The sequence below is a fragment of the Balaenoptera physalus genome (genome assembly GCF_965194825.1).
Source record: "Balaenoptera physalus genome assembly, chromosome: 3".
Taxonomy (NCBI): domain Eukaryota; kingdom Metazoa; phylum Chordata; class Mammalia; order Artiodactyla; family Balaenopteridae; genus Balaenoptera; species Balaenoptera physalus.
The window spans coordinates 172,260,041-172,278,892 of NC_138890.1; the positions used below are offsets into that span (position 1 = coordinate 172,260,041).

Sequence of the window (18,852 nt, forward strand, 5' to 3'; positions counted from 1 at the left end):
AAGCCGCGCACGAAGAGCATCCTTTACATGGCTTTGGCACATCCTGCCTGCCTCGCCTGTGGCAGGTCTGGTTCTCCTGCGCTCGGCCTGCAACCTCACCAGGTTCTGAGTTCACCGAACCAGTGGTAACACGATGGCTCGCCCTCCGAACTTAGAGAAGTCAAGAACATAAACTGCAGGAGCCACCGCCCACCCCGCAAGGAAAGACACACTCACACACGACCACCTCCTGGTTTCCAAAGTTTATTAAAAATCAAAGAATAGAAAAACTTTACATAAAAATATGTCAATTTTAGCTTCCACATTGTTGTCCACACACACAAAAAATCGAAACATGATATCCTGTTGTCAGGCCTGCGGCGCGTGGCCACAGGCGGCCGGGCCAATTCATTGGTTCACCGTGACGGGGCTGGAGCCTGGCGCCCGGGTCAGGGACTGAGAGTCCCGAGGCACACCCGAGGGCGCTCCCACGGTCCCCCGCAGCGTTTCCTTGGAGGAGGGTTACAGTCAATATTGCTAACGCGTAGAGATTAGTACAGGCCTACGGATCAGTTTTTATAAATATTTCTTTATCAATAGGTTCACGATTTAAATATCTTTAAATATTTTTGATAACCTCCGATCATCAAGAACTGCAGACAAAGTGTGCTACTCGGCTCTGGGCGCCTCCCAGGGAGCCTGCAGGCGCGGCCGGCCGCTCTCAACACACGGGGGCCAGTCCTGCTTCCAGGGGGCCTGCAGACACGGTGAGGCTCTCCACACTCAGAGCCCACTTGAGGACGCCCCGCTTCTGCATGTCACCGGGGTCAGGGCAGTAAGCTTCTCGTCCCAACCTTCTCTGCTAGTGGACTTCAAAGACCATCCCACCTGTAGCGTCAGCAGGGCCAGAACTCCCATTTTAAAAATGGGAGTCGGATGACCTAGGAGAGGCACCTAACTCCCAGGACACCTGTGGTGCTCCAAAAAATCAGGGTGAGGCAGGATGGGTATATTAGTGTTCAAAAATGGGTAACAAAGACAGTGGCTGTCATGGCAGAATACACTTGCATAGTATACCTGTATGCTTCTCGAGTCGGGCGCCAGCCGCTCCGGGGCCCGACACTGGGCTGTGCTCTCCTGTGATGCGTTAAAAACCCCTCCACAGCGCACTGAGCAGCTCAAGTACTTCTCCTATATTTGCTCTTAACAGAACGAATGCATACTGCGACAGATTCCACAATGGAATCAACATAATTCCTTTCTCCACATTCCTAAAACTGGGTACCATTGTCCGTGACGATGTTCACCAGACCCATCATTTACAGGCTGTGTTACTAACACTGAGGCGTTCCAAAGTCCACATTTGCTTAAGATTTTATAATGTGACAACCTTTTCTCCCCATAGAAAGTTATACACTCTGGCACTCTAAATGCTGGGTCTGTTGTCTAGTTTAAAAGAACCAAACCCAAAACATTAAAACTCCACGGTCAGAGCACGACAACAGACAGGCCGGACGGCAGAGCCGGCGGGCAGCTGGTCAGAAGGCTTGGGAGCCAAACCCCTTCGGAAACCCGCTGGGGCGGCGGGGACTCAGCTCCTTCACCACGAACTGAGAGGCCTCACGTCTGACCAGAAGAAGGAACATAAAAGTAAAGCCCAAGCCCCTCCTTCGCGGTGTTCGTAACAATGCTCATCAGACAACCAGCCGACAGGATGAACCCAACTTAGAAAATGCAACTCGGGAAAGGATCTAAGCTTGTTTAAAAAAATTCCCTCCTCCCTTAAATATAACTTATGTGAAAATATGAAATTAAATAAAAAATATCTGAGTTATTGCACAAATCATAAATTTCCAATATTTACATAGAAAAACAGTTCTGAAATTTGAAACAAAATGTGAGGGCAGTAAAACAAGGATGACCACCCAACAAATAACGGGGTTCGATCTCCGTTGCTCTGACAACATGGAATGAAGTACCAACGCAAAGGACAGACACGGTACCGAGAAAGGCCAAGGCCCCGTCCGTCCCCGCAGTTCCCGGGCCAGACCTGCTCCAGCAGTGGAGGGAGACTCCTGGGGAGGCAGAAGGCAGCGTCCACGTCCAGTGAGGCTCCACAGACGAGCACGGGAGCCGCTCTTCACGACGGACGTGGCCACCGCACGTGGAACATGCAGGGCGAGCAGCCGAGGGCGCCGGGGGCCCGGCAGACGTGCCGGGCGCTGGTCTCAGGTCCCGGGGGCGCCGAGGCCGCCCGGCTCCAGTCTGGGAGGTGTGGGCCGGGTGGCGCCACCGGGACTATTATCTGCTGAGACTGACGGGCAGGCTGTCCCTCGTGTGTGTGTGTTTCCTCCTCCTCCAGCCGGCGCGGTTGTACTGGTGGTGCCCCCGGTTGCCCACGGGGGGCCGCACTCCTCCGCTGCCCACCGCGCTGTAGCTGCCGCCTTGGCCGTGGCTGTGGGAGCCCTTCATGGACAGTTTCATGCCGCTGTGCTGCTGAGGGGACCGAGAGGGACACAGGGTTGGAGGCCAGCCTGGACAGGGCCCACGTGGAGACCCGCCGCCTCCGTGCGCTGGGAGCCTGAGCAAGCAGGAGCCACGACCCCGCGGGCGGGCCCGCGGGGAGGGCTGCAGCGCTGCGCACGGTGGCCCGCTGCGTGTGTGCACGTGACCCCAGACGCGCCGGGACCGACAGCGGGCCACTGCTCACACCTCGCAGGGACGCCTGTCGCTACCTCCAGACACGGAGAACCACCCCTACCCCAGAGCTTCGGCAACACGAGAACTGTGGGCCTGTTTGAAACCACACGTGTTCGTATCCAAATACGTCCAGAATCTCACTTCTAGCTGCTTCTACGTGTCCACAGAGCTAAGAGGGTCCCTCTCACTTTCTTCCCCAGACTTCGACCATGACATTCTGGAAACACATGAGCGGATTCCACGTCAGCGGGGTGTGTGCAGGCCGCTCCCAGGACACCAAGCCCCACGCACAGCAGACCAGGGAAGACACGGCTGGTCTCAGGAAGGTTTCAGAGCAAAACCAGCAGAAGGGGGTTAAGAAGGAAAGCCAAAATGCTATTAAGGAAGAGTGCTTTTGCCCTCTGCAAAGTTATAATTTCATCCTGAGTATTTCTAACAGAGCAGCGTAGCAAGTCAGGTAGCGACAGATTGGATAAATCCAGGAAGGAACGTTCTATTACTTAACTCTAAATAAAAAAGATAAGCAGGACTCAGTGACATAGGTCCAAAGAGCCAACCCTCAGGCATCAAAACTTACTGGCAAACGTGATCAGACAAGCAACAGAGCGCGCTGACCAGAGCAGAGGTGGACCTCGCGCCCCGACCCCCAGGCCTGGACGCGGCCATGGTTCTTTCCAACATCCTGGCGCCTTAACAACGACCTGTCTTCCTGATACCAAGTTTCTAACGTGTGGGATCTGGACTTAGAGCAGCCACAGGGCAATGGACAAACGCATTCACAGGGACCGCCCCCCCGGTCACTAGAAAGCCAATCGCACGCAGGCCCTGCCGGGCCCTCTGCCCAGGGCACCCACGGCAAAGAACAGGGAGGGAGTGAAATGGTGGGAAGACAACACTGCAAACGGGCGTGATCGTTCCTGGTTTCATCATCCGCTTCTTGCAAACCAAAGTTCTTTTAGCGTGTACATTAACAGAAAAATGGGAAATCAAAATATTCTTCCCTTCAAACATAATTTTTATGCTAACAAATTCAATAGAAAAAAGAGATACATGATGAATTAAACTATACGAAATTTTAAAATAATTTCTTAACGCTTGTAAAGTTTTGTTTGTTACCAGGGAAAGCAAACATGAAGCTGAATGATCAGAGAAGAAAAAAAAAAGAATCTCTGTGGAATTCCCTCTCTGGTGGAGAAAGTGTTAAGCACCGGGCTATCACAAACCTGCTTGGTGGGAACCCAGGACCCGGGCGGACAGGACCCGTACCTTGTGATACAGGTGAGGGCTGGCGAGCGCGTTGGGGGGCGCAGACGGGACGGCCGGGGAAGACACGTGGTGGACAGCTTTCAGCGCCGGAGCTCCTTCGATGCCAGCTGGTCTACAGGGCACGGGGGCCACCCCGAGCGTTGGTGGAGGTATAGTAAATCTGGTCTGGGAGAGAACGACCGGAGACATCCATGAGGCACCAACGCAACACAGGCTAAACCATCCCGTTCTTACCACGGGCGCCGACGAGGGTGCCATTTGCAAACAGGTTCCTTAGTTTGTGCCTGACTACAACATTTTGTTTTGAATCGGACACATTCTATACTCTGAAACAGCAACGACGACGTGAAGTATGTCCAGTCACCCAAGTCGTGAGGTTTTAATATTCACTGAAGACCAAACAATTCAAAAAAACTACAGTCATCAAAATACCTGTCCCCCCTGGTCTCCGGAAAGAGCCCTCAGCAAGGCAGATGAAAGGCGTGAGGCCGGCCCGAGCGAAGGCCCGCAGACGGGGTGGCCACCCTCCCCGCTCTCGCCAGTTCCCAACGCTTCCGTCTTTGCATCACCGGCCCGTCACGGTGCAGAGGTGCTGGCGGGAGCCCCTCCACTCACTTTCACCAACCTCACTGCTCTCGTCTTAGAATTGTATGCATTTGCCCCAAAGACCTCTGGAGAGTGACTGTGGCCACCAGGGCAGCGGCTGCAGCAGGAGCTGGGGCCTCAGGGGTGCGCTCGGGGGCTGCAGGGCACACACAGTGCCCCTTCCTCACACCTCCTCCCCCCACCCGGGGCCTGAGCACACTCACGGCCTCTCCTCCATGGGGGCTCTGAGCCCCCAGGGGCACGAGGCCCCAGGAAGAGCCCACTCCCGGGACCTCTGACGGCTTCGCGGCCCCAGCTCTAAGTCCCTGTTGCACGCCGAGCGGGCAGGGGAGACTGTACACGTGAGGTTTTCGAGTGGGATTTCCCTTAGTTACTCCACTGCAAGTAATGTTTGAAGTTTGGGAATAAAATGAGAAAGCGGGCTTTGAGCCTCGTCTTAAAACTTGAATGATCTTAGCTTCTGCCTCACTGTCCGTGCGGGTGACAGATGGGACCGGGCACAGCATGTGGTCCTGACCATCCCCCCGACACTCCCAGCATCCTGGAGGAAGAGCACGGGCAGCATCGATCGGCACGCAGCTCTCGAGGGAGCTGAGCCCAAGGAGAGGTTAGAGCCAAGTTCATCATTTGTGGCAGAGTTTACTTCCAAGTGCAGGCACCTGCCTCTTCATTTCACGCTTACGCAGCAACTGAAGGTTTCTGGGGGTGCTATGCTGATGGCCGCCGCCACGCATCCTGGACCCGCTGCCCTCAGTCCCCGCGGCCTGGGGCGTGTCCTGAGAACGCCCTGCCTGGACGGAGAGCCAGGCCACGCCGAGGAACTCGGCGACACATTCGCACGCAACCGCGTTGCTTTACACTCAGATTGTAACCCACACTGTAGAGACTGGCTCTACTTTAGAAGTAAATTAACGTGACGGGTTTCATATACGTGTAATTGATGTATATTTGGGAAGTAGGTACAAGTTCAAAATATTTAAAATTAACTTTTACACTCTAATTTTGTCTAAATTTTTTAAAAGAGGACATATTCAAAAAGAAAAAAACCCTATAAACACTGCCTAATGAATAATGTGGAGAAGTCAAAGTTTATATCAAAACTTAGTGAGAGTGTAAACACTGAGAATCTGAGGGGAAAGCAAGGACGGTGTCCGTCTCCGGCCAGGGACAGCAGCAGAGTCCCTCTCTCAGCACGGCCCCAGGACGGTCGTCTCACGCTGGGTGCCAACGTAATTTGCAGAAAAACAACGTGGACCTTGTCAAAAGCCACCTCAGTGCCCGGGAACCAAGAGTCCCCTCACTGCAAACACAGGACATGGTGGGCCTCAGCTGCACGGACATCTATAGAACAAGAATTACATCCTATCCACCCAGAGAAGAGAATTTCCTACAAGACAGAAATGGACCTTCCAAAGATTGTTAAAGTTGTTTCTCTAGTTCTACCGCATCAGCCAGTCCTACAGCGCAGGCAGCAGCTGGGAGCTGGTCCCGGGGCCGTCACCAGCCGCTTACCTGGGTATTAGTTGCCATGACCAGCGTCCTGGGCGTGGCGGGCTGAGGTCTGCCGCTCGGCACGGGCAGGGCGGCGGGCAGGCTGGCCGGCAGAGGGGCAGGCGCCTGGAGGCTGAACTGGCGCACGCTGGGCGTCGGGCAGGGGGGCGTGTCCGAATCCTGGGGGGACAAGAGGACGGCTACACCCGAGGCCCATGCCCCTCACATCGACGGGAGCGGCCGAGGGTGAGCCCCCAGGGTCCTAGGATGCAGGCAGCCCCGGTCTGCCCAGGTCTCCCCCGAGTCATGTCAAAACTGAAGAAGAACGTAAAGGAAATGCAGAAGAGACGCCCAGACTGCAAGGTCTCATCTCCCAGTAAGTGGGTAAGACACGACCCACGGCAGCCGCGCTGCGCGGGCCCACCCTCCCGAGGGGCCACGTGCCCGCCACCTGAGGCTCTCGGCACAGCGGGGACCGCTGGGCGCGCGCGCGGGGTGGCCTCAGGCACACAGAGCAAGCGATAAAACGAGGGGGGCAGGGTTTAAACTCACGGCTGCGGGCATTTTCCACACATACTCGCCCCCAGCAGACACACTCACGATGTCGCTTCCGGAGAGCGAGGACACGGAGGAGGCGGACGAGCCGGAGGACAGCAGCTGGGGGCTGGGCAGGGACAGGGCCAGGCGCGGGCCGCAGGGCGACTCGGGGTCCCGGCGCGGAGGCTGCTCCCCCTCGCACGCGCCCACCCGCTCGGCGGTCTTAATCCTGTCGTCTGCGGAGGGAAGACAGAGCCGTCACGCACCTCAGCCCGAGGGCCCCGCCCGCCACGCCTTAAATGCTGCTCAGGGGCCTGACAAACTGCATTTCTAATTTACTTAGTTTCGATTAATTTTTTAAATTACACTTCAGTTACTGGAAAACATTTAAATATGCCTGGAACAAGGTGGATGTACAGTTTCAACTGGAAATTGCACAAACCCTGATCACGATGTGCTCTAGGTATAAAAACACACTGGATTTCAAGGACGCAGTACCGAAAAGAAATCTCAGGAACTCTGTATATTGACTACCTGTTCAAATGTTAATATTTTGAACACTAAAAGTTAAATAAAATATATTATCAAAATTAATTTCACCTGCTTCTTTCCACGCTGGCAATGCAGTCACTAGGAGCTTTAGAACTGCAAGTGTGGCACACACGTTATTTCTACTGGACAGCACTGGCCTAACCCTAACAGTTTTAAATGAAACTCTTACAGAAGGCGAGGTGTCCTTAGAGTGAACAGTTTACCACCAAGGGACAAAGAGACACTGCTGCACCGACGGGTCAGCAACGGCCCTGGGCTGGCCTCTCACCGGGGTCTGGCGCCGCGTGGGCCCGGCTGCCCCACTTCTCCTTGATCCACGCCCGGTAGTCGATCACCTCCTGGGTCACCTTGATGATCCTCCCTAAGGTGCTGCAGCAAGAAGACACGGGGAGTCAACAATCCTTCGCAGCAGCTACTTCACATTTTAACAGAGAACCTCGCTAAGTGAAAGGTGGGTAAAGAGCCGAAATAATTTTACAAAATCTGTTATGGCTTCTGGTGTTTGAGCCCAAACATCTTTTGCGATCACAGTACAGAAAAAGTGCGTGCTCTGAGGCAGAAGTCCTTGGACCTACGTCTATCTACAAAAGACTGCTGAAGCCCAGGGCCGAGTAGGGAAGCCCGCCCTCCCCAGCCCCAGTGACCACGGGGGTCCCATTTCCCAGCGCATGCACCACGAGGCTGCGCGCTCGAAACAGGGAATGGGGACAAGTGTGCAGGAAGGGGCCGGGGCAGGGGGTGGACGTGTCGCTCGGAGCGGAGCACCCACATCTCGAAGGCGGCCTGAGAAAAAGCACCGCGTGCCGCAGCTTTAACAACCAGACGTGATCGCCCCAAAACTAACACCCTGGGAAAACGTTAACTCCCTAAATAAAAGTTTTCCACTCGTGACCACGACGACCATCCTGAACTCCTGAAAGGCCTTCCTTTACCAGCATTTCCCAGTTCTCCCAAGATAGGGCGGCACACCCATCAACAAACGACAGAGGCCAGGGCGCCGGTGCTGCAGAGGCTGCGGCACCCAGGACGGGGCTACCTTTCGGAATCTCTGTTGGGATAGGACCTGGCGAGCGGCGACACGGCGTGGCTGAGAACGATGTAGGCGTAGTCGAACACCTGCTTCACTTGCATGGCCCCGTAGGAGCTCCGGCCCACGTCGTTCCCTGAAACAGAAAGGCTGCCGTGGGAGCCGCTACCCAGCCGCGTGGTCCTCTTGCGTGAGCCTTTCCCACACGGGCCCCCAGCCCTGAAACGCCCTCCAGACCCCCCAGCACAGCCGGATCGGGTGCCAGGAAGTGCACAGCGCCCATCGCCGTGGGCAGCTGGGGGTGTTCCGGCCCGAGGGCCCATCTCACCATCAGATCAGGATCCATCTCCGTTAAAAGAGCTGTCATTCATGGAGACAGAGTGACAGTTCCTCAAACAGTAGGGTCGCCCCCCGGATGGCAGAAAGCTCAATGGAGCCAAAGCACAACCTTAACCAGACTGCCAGGGCCTGACCGAGAGGACAGGTCAGCCTGAGTCCCACACCTGTCAGTACCGAGGCGACCTGCAGGAGCAAACCCTCGAGGACAGAAGGTGCCAGGCCGAACTCTCGGGTGGACGGCAAATAAAAACGAAGCCGCCACTGAAGTCGGCAAGTGAGCTACAGGCAAGGAGCTGACTTTTGTTAAGAATGGCAGAGTTTCCAATTTTAATTTTTACACGTAACTCGTTCTTCACAATTCAGGTGAGGGTGTTTTTTAGGAGACATATCCTTAAGTACTGGAATCTTCTCCTTTCCAGGTTTAATAATAATGTAACCCAGTAACTATGTGGGTTTTCATTTTTCAGTTACATTTCAGCAAACACTGAAGACCAAGGAATTGGCTGCCATTTAACTGATCCAAACAGACAAACCGGTGAGAGAAACCTGTCCTACTGGGCTGAGGGATAAGCACTGTGTGGGCCACAGCGTTTACAGACCACAGAGGAGAACCTTCCGAAAGACTGTTGAGAAATAAACTTCATACCCCAGAAGCCTCAAAACAAAACAAAACAAAAATCATAAATTTGAGGATGTTGGAAAACATATACAGGAGCAAAACAATAAAAAATACCAAATACAGACACAAGAGACAAAAGTACAGCATGTCAACAAAGAAAGGCTTCCCTGACCCACAGAGGACCTTACAAAGTCAGTGGGGACAGTCCAGCAGACAGATGGACAAAGCACACGCGCTCACACAAAAAGTAACACCAAGGGCAGTGTACCTGGAGCTAACAATCTCCACCTCCTTCCCTGTCACTGACTTTATCACCAACAGTAAGAACAGTGTGTCACCTAATAAATGCTCGACAAACATCTGTGCGGTTGACAGTAACCCTGTGTCTAACCTCACTCATCATTAAAGAGCCGTAAGGCGCGTGACAGTGTGCCCTGCACGGTTTCATCAGATCGGCAAAGATTTAGAAGACGGCCGCCAAAGGTGCGGGTGTAAAGCGCCCTAACCTGCCTCGGGGTCTTCGGGGAGGAAGCCCTTACAACCAACACTCCCCGTGCACACAGGAAAGGGGTCTCGGGTGTATTGTTTAAATAAAACGACAAGCTGCAGTCTGTTGGTATTATGTGACGCCATTCAATTAATAAGGAGGCAACAATCAATATTAATATCCACGTATGGAAAACTGGAGAAAAACACATCAAAAGGGAGGGGATTATGGCATACTTCACTTTTCTATGTGACAAACTTCTGGGAAGCAGATGGTTTCTGATGGATACGTAACACTTTTCTATTCAGAAAAAGTAAATTTTTTTCTTAATTCTCACTTTCTACATTTTTCTGATTACAGAAAGTAAACAAAGTTGCAACTTTACAGTACATTAATTAGAAGCATTAAGAACAAATTCTTAACGTGCCACCATTAACTCTGTTAGTACAGCAGGAACCTGCATCGGATCCCGTGCCCTCGGCTGGGGTGGGGGCGGGGGCCTGTGCATGCCCCGCCACACCTGGCTGGCGCGCGACGCCTCCACGCTGGGGCGAGTGCAAAGCGAGGGTCCTTACCAGGCAGCAGGGGGTCCTCAATGCACAGCATCGATGGCCTGTACCCGCTGGTCATGGCTTTCATGATCTCCTCTTTGGCGATATAGGCACCTCCTTCTTTTATTCTAATACCAGTTTTCAAGTAATTAAAATTTCTTCCGTAGAGCTCAAAGAATTCTACGAGAAGCATTCCAAGGTTTTCATCAGCTCTCCGGGCATCAATTCTCGGATGCAACTGTAAAAGCAAGGCATCCACGGTTTGCAGGGATTCCGGTCACTCTCTACGCACAGCAGCGCGCGGGGGCGTCGGCTAGCTAGCCGGGGGTGCGCACAGTCGCTGGCCCTCGCTTGCTCACCAGCACCGCGAGGACGCTCGCAGAGGCAGCCAGGAGGCACCCACTGAGCCTGGATATCTTTTCCCAATCAAGAGTGCGCAAAAGAAATAAAAGCTGCTCATCTGAATTTTTAAATTATACTTTAATTCTTTGAAATCTGTAACCCACACAGCTACCTCCTACACAGACGTCTGATGAACCGCAAATTCCCAAACACTGATAAGTAAGTGGGCCATATTCTGCACAATTTAGTCACCTAGATGGTGGAGGTACTTTCACAGATTCTAATCTCAATTCCATGATTCTGAAATACAGCCAGCAGGGGGCAGTGTGAGACTGAACAGCACCACAGCGCCACACGAAAGGGTTCATGTTAACCGCGTATGGCAGTCAGCACCGCATCCCGATGTTTACAGCAAACGCACATCCCCGCCCGGCATACGGGTGCGCGTCAGCCTCAGCTCCACACCATGCTTTCCTGAAGCAGGTAATGGATTTATTCTGAAGCTCCAAGCCCCTGTCTACTGACCCCACCCAAGTGTCACTAATTTAAGAGGCTCACGAATGTGAGCAACAGGGACCTGCGCTGCCCACTGTGACGGCCACGAGTCGTATGTGAGTATTTATACTTAAACGGATTAAAACAAACAAATTAAACATTCAGTTTGCTGGGCTGCTATAGCCACACTGCCAGCGCCCTGAAAGCACACACGGCCATGCTGCTGGACCGAGCAGACAGCACTGCCCTCACACAGCAAGTCACACTGGACAGCGGCAATCAAGAAAAGGATGGTCAAGTCCAAAAGGACGTAAAAGTCCAGGTCCTGGCAGCACAAGGGCTGAAAATGTTTATAACACACGGCTCTGCAAGGAAATATGGTTTCTAAGGCCTGCAGGTGTTTTCAGGGTTCGGAAGACCTTACAAAGGCACATTGCTACATTCCTACTTTTGCCTTACCTTCTCCCTTCCTTATTTTCCTGGCCTTAGTCAAAAATCATCCAGCTGAGAGCCCACCCAGGGCAAGGCTGGGCCTCCTGACCTCAATGAGCCGTGAAATGAACACAGACGCTACAGCAGTCACGGCTTTGAGGCAGGGCGGGCAAGGCACCGAGGGATGGGCAGGGGACAGGGGCAACCCTGCCCCGGCCGGGTGTGGCCTCCGTGGTCACTTCAGACGGGAAGCCCAGCACCACGAAAGTGGGCAGTGGTGTGTTACAAGGCTACTGGAATAGTTCCAATCAGGAAAAAGGGAGGAGATAAATTAAGCACACAAGGTTGTGCTCTGTTCAAAATAATGTCCGAAAACTCAGGAAGAACGGCTACAAGGGCAGCATCTCCGAGGTGAAAGGGGAGGCCAAGGCAGTGTCATTAGAACGGTAAGAAAACAAGCGCGGAACTCCATTTTCACCGTTCTTACAGCACCTCTGCAAAAACATGCCAAGGAAATCAACATGGTGAGATCAACATGGTGAAAAAAATCAACATGGGCTGTGACCAGCAATCCTACTGTCAGCTGTACTAATGACACTGAGAAAAACGACCAAATTCTGGACATAAAACCACAAATGCAAACCTGCTGGTAAACATGGAGGACGGTGCTGTGCAGCTAGAACACAGGCGCGGTCCTTCATCCCAGTAAATGTAAACGGGGCAATTCATGTCTCCGTTAACTTAGAGAATATATGTCTAAAAAGTAGTGTAAGTATAGTTTATCACTGCATCACAGCATTTAATACTTAGGGAGGTTCTCTCTTGATTGATTTTTCCATGGTACTCAACAAAATAAGGGCAACAGATAATTAAAGACAAAATACTGACTTTTCATCACTCAGAAAAAAAAGCCCTCTTCAGTATTTTTTTACTTTCTGTGGTAGCCAACTTTTTTTCTGAGACAAATTTTGCAGTATAAATCACAGTCAAGAACCGAGAAAAACAGTTTTTCACTGTCCCTCAAGGCATGAAATTTTTCTAAATATAAAGAGTGTTTCTTCAAGGATAGATCAATATACACCCGACTGACAGAACGAGATAAGCCCTCCCTCCAACAGTTAAATCGGATACAAAAATAAGCTATGAAGGAGCAAAGGAAAAAGTACTGATCAAAACAGAGTTCTATTATGAAGATTAGAAGTCAGTTTCTACCACACCAAAACAGAATACTGAAGGGACAGCAAGCAGCTGGAACCCGCGAAGCAACCGGTAAGAACGTCAAGGAAGGATCCTCCCACGGAAGCCTCAGGGTCAAGGGTTCTCGAGAGAAAGCACACTCACCTGTAGAAAGCTGATGGCCATTAAAATTAGGCTGTACGAGCTAATTCCACCTGTAAAAACTTCATTCAGGTCCCTCTGCAGGAGGAACTGTTTCAGTACTAAAATCAAGTAAGGCAGCAATGAATATTTCTGTAAATTCCAAAAGAAAAACATCATCTGGTTAGATTCTAGGGCTTGGAAGACTTCTCACACAACAAATTCCACATGGCAGACAGGAAGCTCACTTCATCCTCTTGCCCCTCGGAAGGCTCAAGGCCAATCATCCTCACACCGTAGGGGCCTGAGAATGAATCACGTGAGGGGCTCGTCAGGGCCCCGCTGGGGGGCCCCTCCCCAGGTTACGGTTCAGCAGGGATGAGGTGGGGAGCCTGCATGGAGACCCCAAGCCCAGTGGGGCTGGGGAGTGAATGAGCATTTCCTCCCAGTGTCTCCCCGCTCGCCGGTGCCCAGCGCAGGGCTCTCAGGGCTCACTGGCTGTGCAGCAGTGTGCAAACGCCAGCACTCAGAAGCACCCGTGAGAGGAGCAAGGGGGGCAGCAGGAGGCCAGCAGAAGGCAACATCGCCAAACGCAGGGCGAAGGGTGGAGGGCAGAACGGCTGAGAAGGGGGTGGAGGGAGGTGGAAGCTTCTGCTGCTTTTCCTGCTCTGCTGGGGTAGAAATGGCCCTTCAGACAAGCCTGATGGTGCAGAGGGAAGGGGAGCTCTGGAGGCGCACGGTCCCAAAACCGTGGGCAGAGGCAGGGTCCAGATGATGGTGCTGGGGTCGCCTCGCCACCTCCGCGACAACAGGAGGGAAGGACTCTCCACTTAACTGGACCACACACCTGGTCAGAGTCCAGTGAAGGCGTCCCATCCTTAGGCACTGAGACCACCCAAAGTAAGCACATCTACATACACTCCACTATGATGTACTCAACTTCCAATCAGGCACGCTGAGCTACAGGGATGGTCATTTTGTAATAACTAGAAAGAATATTTCAACAAAGTGCTCTAAAATAATGCTCAAGTGTATGAAACGGTTAGCCAAGGAAGGCAAATCTGCAAAACGGCTCTGTAGTTTCAAAGCGTCTCTAGAAATAGTACTGTAGGATAAATTCAACTGCTACAGTCTTTCTCATTAAAGATTATCACCCCCTTGTTTTCACTGTGCTAACTTGCTGAGACAGCACCTTCATGTAATTCTTGATGAACTCTGCTGCCCGGACCCCAGTCTCCATGTTAAAGCTGATGTCGACTTTAACTTCCGTCTCCTGGTCTGTGAGTTTTATTATCGGTACCTGCAAAAATTTAATTGTGCTTTAGAAAACAGAAAATTGTGCTTTAACAGGCAACGTTTTCCACGTTCAGGCATCAGATGTTTCGCAAGTTGTACAGAGGGTTCTTCTCCTTATACACAAAAGGGGCTTAGAGATCATGAACCCCGGATTGTAAAGATGAGAAGAAAAGGGACTTCCCCAGCATCAATGCCAGGAGCCCCCGAGGCCACCCCCCATCCGACAACAGCTAGCACTCATCTCCGCCCGGCCCTGCCAGCCTGACCCGGCGCCTCGCTGGTGACCGAGCACCAACCACCTGCTCTCTGCAGGGCCTGTGCTCCACAAGCCTGCCTACCACGAGGGGAAGCCAGCTGAGGCCCTGTCCCACCATGAGGGCCTGGGGATGGCAGGAGCTTTTGGTCCCCAAATCACATTTGCTAGAATTTCTGAAAGCATTCAAAGTAACTTCAACGCCGTTTTTTAAATTATATTTTGTACTGATATTGTTTTTCCAAACAACTCTACTGTGGGTTTTCACTCTTTAAGACAATTTAACTTAAAAAAAATTGTTTTCCCTGAAAATCAAATAAAAGGCTATTCTGGAAATACTCTCAGTAACAAGAATCATCACCAAAAGGCACTCAAAACCGGCCTCATAAAAGCTGCCCAAGCAACCATTCAGACCACACCTGCCCCACACAAAACTGTGTTCTTCCAGAAAAAAAGGCAACCTCTAAAGCATAAAAAAGGACATTCCCTCCGCCAAAACAATCGGGGTCTCACGAAAGGTTTGAGATGTCTGGAAGTCCACACCTGCTCTGGGCTCTAAAACATACACACCTGGGGGCCGACTGCCCAGGACACATGTGAGAGAGACAGGCCAGCAGGTGGTGACAGTCTCTCCTGGAGATCACCTCCACCACCAGGCAGGGCGAGGTCCAAGAAGGCAGAGGAAACAAAACACTTTCCCAAAGAACTGATCAAAACTGCTTCAGCCTTAGGAGCCCATGGTCAAGGGCCCACGCCTCCCGGACGTGGTAAACTCCTCAGGGGCAAGCATCTTCCCCAGCACCTCTGGACACAGCTATGAAGCCTCTTCTGTATGCACTGACTTTTCTCCCCAAATCACTCCCGGCACCCTCCTGCCCTTCACACACACACACTCTCTCTCTCCCTTGCTCATGTGTTGAAGCCCCAGATTCTGGAGATTGGTAGTAACACTGCAATACTTATGTTCTGGTGGTTGTTCAAAACAGACCACTTTTCACCTTAAACACAGCTCTCGCGCTGGGCTCAGAGCCCGTGATGAGATGCCGGCGAGGCTGCCCAGCAGAGAGGGCTGCCTGGCAACAGCTGACACTCGTGGAGGAGAGCAGGTGACCCTGCCCCTCGGCCTACGACGGGCCTCCAGCAGCTGAGGAGGCGTGTGACAGCAATGGGGCCACCTGACCACGCGGCTCCTGCAGCATCTACTCAGCATATGGTCTGTCCTCCAGAAAGTTCTGGAACCCAGGACAATCAGGCTGAGCCTCCTGAGCTGCTCTACACCTCAACAAGGACACTCGGTCAGAGACCACCGGCCACCCACCGTGCACTCTCGAGGGGCCAACGCGACGGACAAACGGCAGAGCCACAAAAGGGCAGAGCTGAGGCTCCGATAACCAGCACCCACAGGCAGGTAACCCCGGGCTCCTGAGCTGCCGGCAGCCCTGGACTAGGGTGAACCTGGGCCCACGCATCCAAAGCCGCCTCATCTTCCATCCTCTCCCGAGAGAAGCACAGTTTTCACACAGGTACAGTTTTGGAACGATGAAAGGACAGGCAAGTTTCTCTCTCTGAAGTATAACTTGGCAAATGGTAATCTTTTTCTACGTAATAAATGCCACAGTCTAATCATTCTGCTACATTTCTCCACAAAAGGCAGCCTCTGGATGTGTCTCGTTTCGGGTATTAACATCCTTTCCCTACGCGGCCTCACGAGAGACGACCCCATCGTACACTTTAGAGCAGGAACAGTTTGGCGCTCTCACAGCTTGTACTTCAGATGGTATCTAAACATTCTCAGCTTGAACTCCTAGCCACAAAAAAATACAAGTGCGTTTACACTACAAGCAGGGAAGCCTTCAAACACGCAGCCAGAAACCGCTGTCCACGTCAGCTGACCCCATGGGATGCAGGCTGCCTGCGGGCGTGCAGAGCCCCTGCATGGGCCCGGGGACGGGGCCCACAACCCGCACTTACCGTCGCCTTGTCGAGGACCTTGATGGAGCCCGGCTCGGCCACGCTGTGTTTCCGCAGGGCCTGCTCCAAAAGCTGCAGCGGAGGACGCTCCCATTTTCCAAAGACCACTAAGTCGATGTCGCTGGGTGGGAGAAAAGCGAGTGTGAGCCCTGCTCGCCTCCCCACACAGCAGCGCACGCGGCCGAGCCAACCAGCGCCCCCGGCACAGGCCCGCAGGTCCTCCGAGAGGCAGATGGAGTGCCGTGAAGCACCCCCCGCTCGGTGAGAGAGGGCAGCTTACGAGCCACTCATAACAGAGGTGGAAAGCAAACGCTGACCGAGTGTCCCGCACCCCGAGGCAACCGAGGCCCTCACGGCTGCGCTGGCCCGGGCTCCTGGACACCTCGAATCTGTCCAGTTCCCCGCTGGCCCTGCCAACGCCAACCCAAATCCTGAGACTGTGGCCTCTTTAGTCTCCAAGCGTTAACAGTGGCTTGGGAGAATATACGCTTTTAATAAAATGATCCACATAAAACTAACATACTGAAGAGTCCTTGACGAGGGTACACTGGAGAACGGCTTTAGAATGCAAACTTCTTTGACGTTTTTCTATCCCATAAAAATCCCTACAAAATACGGTTCAAGTAGCAGTTTGCTTGAACCTTCATTAAAACATAAGATGAATCTTTCAAAAACAAATCCAAAAGTCTCAGACCGTCTTCTATTGCACTTGCTCCCACGGCTCTCACTTCCTCCGGCTCCTAGGAGCCAGGCGCTCTGTATCCCACCACATTAAGTGCAAGAGGAAGAATGCAAAGCAGTCAATTATCAAAACGGTCATTAAATTTTTATTTCCTGCAATTTCCCCTCCGGGCTCCACCGTCTCTTCCTTTCGCTCGCGTCTCTAGCCTTAGCTTTGAATGCAAGGAACCTACTTTAGCCTTACCACACGTGCAGACACCCCCCCACCCCCGCTATGCAGACCCAACCCTGGTCCTCCGCGCGCGCAGTGGCGCAGCTGGGCCTCACCTGGTCGGAAGATAGAGGCCCGTGCTGAAGCTGCCAAATATCTGCACCTGCAACAGAGAGCGAGCGCCTGAGACACGGCCACGCGGACGGCCCTGCCCCGCCCCTTCTCCCGCCGCGCTGCCGCCAGGGCCCAGCGGTCAGACAAATTCCTCTCGGTCTGTAAGGTAAACGCCAGCCCCAGAAAGGAGTCTTTAACAACTCAGCACTAAAGGGCGTAACAGTTCCTGGCCTCGCCCGCAGCCCGCAAAGCCGGGGCCTGTTGAGAGCCGGTTTCAAGCCCGCGGAAGGCGCAGGGCAGGGCTCTGTCCCAGGGCACCAAAGTGCAGAGCCGAAAGTGCCCCGTGTGTCACTGTGCACAGGAGGGGAAGCCCGGGGCCGGCCCGAGGGCCGTCTCCCGCTGCCCCGCGCGCTCCAAGTGCCCACAGACCGCATCTCAACGCACACGCGTTCACTCTCTGGAACAGTGGTGTGTAGTTTCACAAAACGGAACACACGCTGTGATGGGTGATGCAGGGAAGAGGTAAAGCTTCTAATCTTAAGGTGAACTTAAACCAGGAAAAATAACCACACTGTTCCAAAAAGGAATTCCCTCGGGCCGATGGCCCTCACACTTGAAGGTGTCAGAGCCACCCAAGCTCGGCAGAGATCCCACCCGGGCAGGCCCAGCGTTTCTGACTGGGCAGGGGCAGGGCGCGTGCGTCTCTAACCAGCTCCTCGGTAAGGGCGGCCACCCATCTCAGGACCCCCTGGAACCTGGAAGCGTGGCCTCCGCCACGTCGGCACAGACCCACAGACACAGGCGGCCACAGGGTGCTGACATGAACCTGTAGCGACACATAAGTGCAAAGGGTATACCCACATCAGCCGTCGGCCAAAGATCTTTAACCACAGTTTCGATCCTTTTCACCACCTCTCTTCTCATGGCTGCTTCTTCAGGACAAGGGGACATGAAGTTATAAAAGTCAATTATTTCCTCATGAAGTCTAGCGGACAAAAGAGAAACACACTAGAGTTACAATTGAACTTAACCACACTTCTCATTCTGCTATTAGATCAGCTAAAATATATTTCTGGCCACTTAAAATCCAGTTTCTTGTTTCCTCTGAAAGTATATAATGAAATGAACATTCTGTGGTGGATGAAATTCCACGGTACGGTTCAGCACCACAGAGTAACACGAGCGAATTTTGTTGATATAAATATCAAAACTTTCAACTGGCATTTAAAGGCTTATTCAAAAGAAACATTTCAGGGACTTTACATGAACGAACTGAGAGAACTCCATCCGTGAAAGACGGAGGGTGACCCCAACTGAGGCAGCGCAGGGAAACCCAGTGGGTTTCTCACCCTGTCCGGGCTGTGCTCTGCGCCCACGGGCACCCTCACGAAAGGGTCTGAGACAGGCCAGGAAGACACGTGTCCTCGGCAGCCTGGCGGCCCCAAGTCTCAACAGCCAGGTCTGCCCGGCCCACCAGCGGACAACACCCTAGACCCAGCACGCGCAGGGCCCACGACCACGTCTCTCGGGCAGAAAGCCCCACTCAACTCAGCACTGGAGCGCCCCCCCCCCCAAGACTCCCGCCA

At 53.0% G+C, this 18,852-nt stretch overlaps 1 protein-coding gene across 2 annotated transcripts in view; it reads right to left on the reverse strand.

The window, feature by feature from the left end:
- Window positions 1-227: 227 nt before the first annotated feature.
- The window catches only part of TENT4A (terminal nucleotidyltransferase 4A), a 47,133-nt gene continuing 28,508 nt past the window's right edge, over window positions 228-18,852 (reverse strand). Inside the window, exons 2-13 of one of the 2 annotated variants that reach the window (XM_082454370.1) lie at window positions 18,128-18,251; window positions 17,269-17,315; window positions 16,261-16,381; window positions 13,933-14,040; window positions 12,765-12,893; window positions 10,179-10,392; window positions 8,168-8,294; window positions 7,400-7,500; window positions 6,643-6,815; window positions 6,064-6,222; window positions 3,946-4,110; window positions 228-2,472 (exon numbers count right to left, since the gene is read on the reverse strand). In XM_082454370.1, coding sequence (XP_082310496.1) covers window positions 2,281-2,472; window positions 3,946-4,110; window positions 6,064-6,222; window positions 6,643-6,815; window positions 7,400-7,500; window positions 8,168-8,294; window positions 10,179-10,392; window positions 12,765-12,893; window positions 13,933-14,040; window positions 16,261-16,381; window positions 17,269-17,315; window positions 18,128-18,251 — 1,660 coding nt within the window. In that variant the 3' untranslated portion in view covers window positions 228-2,280. Of the gene's footprint in view, window positions 2,476-3,945; window positions 4,111-6,063; window positions 6,223-6,642; window positions 6,816-7,399; window positions 7,501-8,167; window positions 8,295-10,178; window positions 10,393-12,764; window positions 12,894-13,932; window positions 14,041-16,260; window positions 16,382-17,268; window positions 17,316-18,127; window positions 18,252-18,852 lie in introns of both variants that reach the window. The other variant, XM_082454369.1, reaches the window with a different exon arrangement.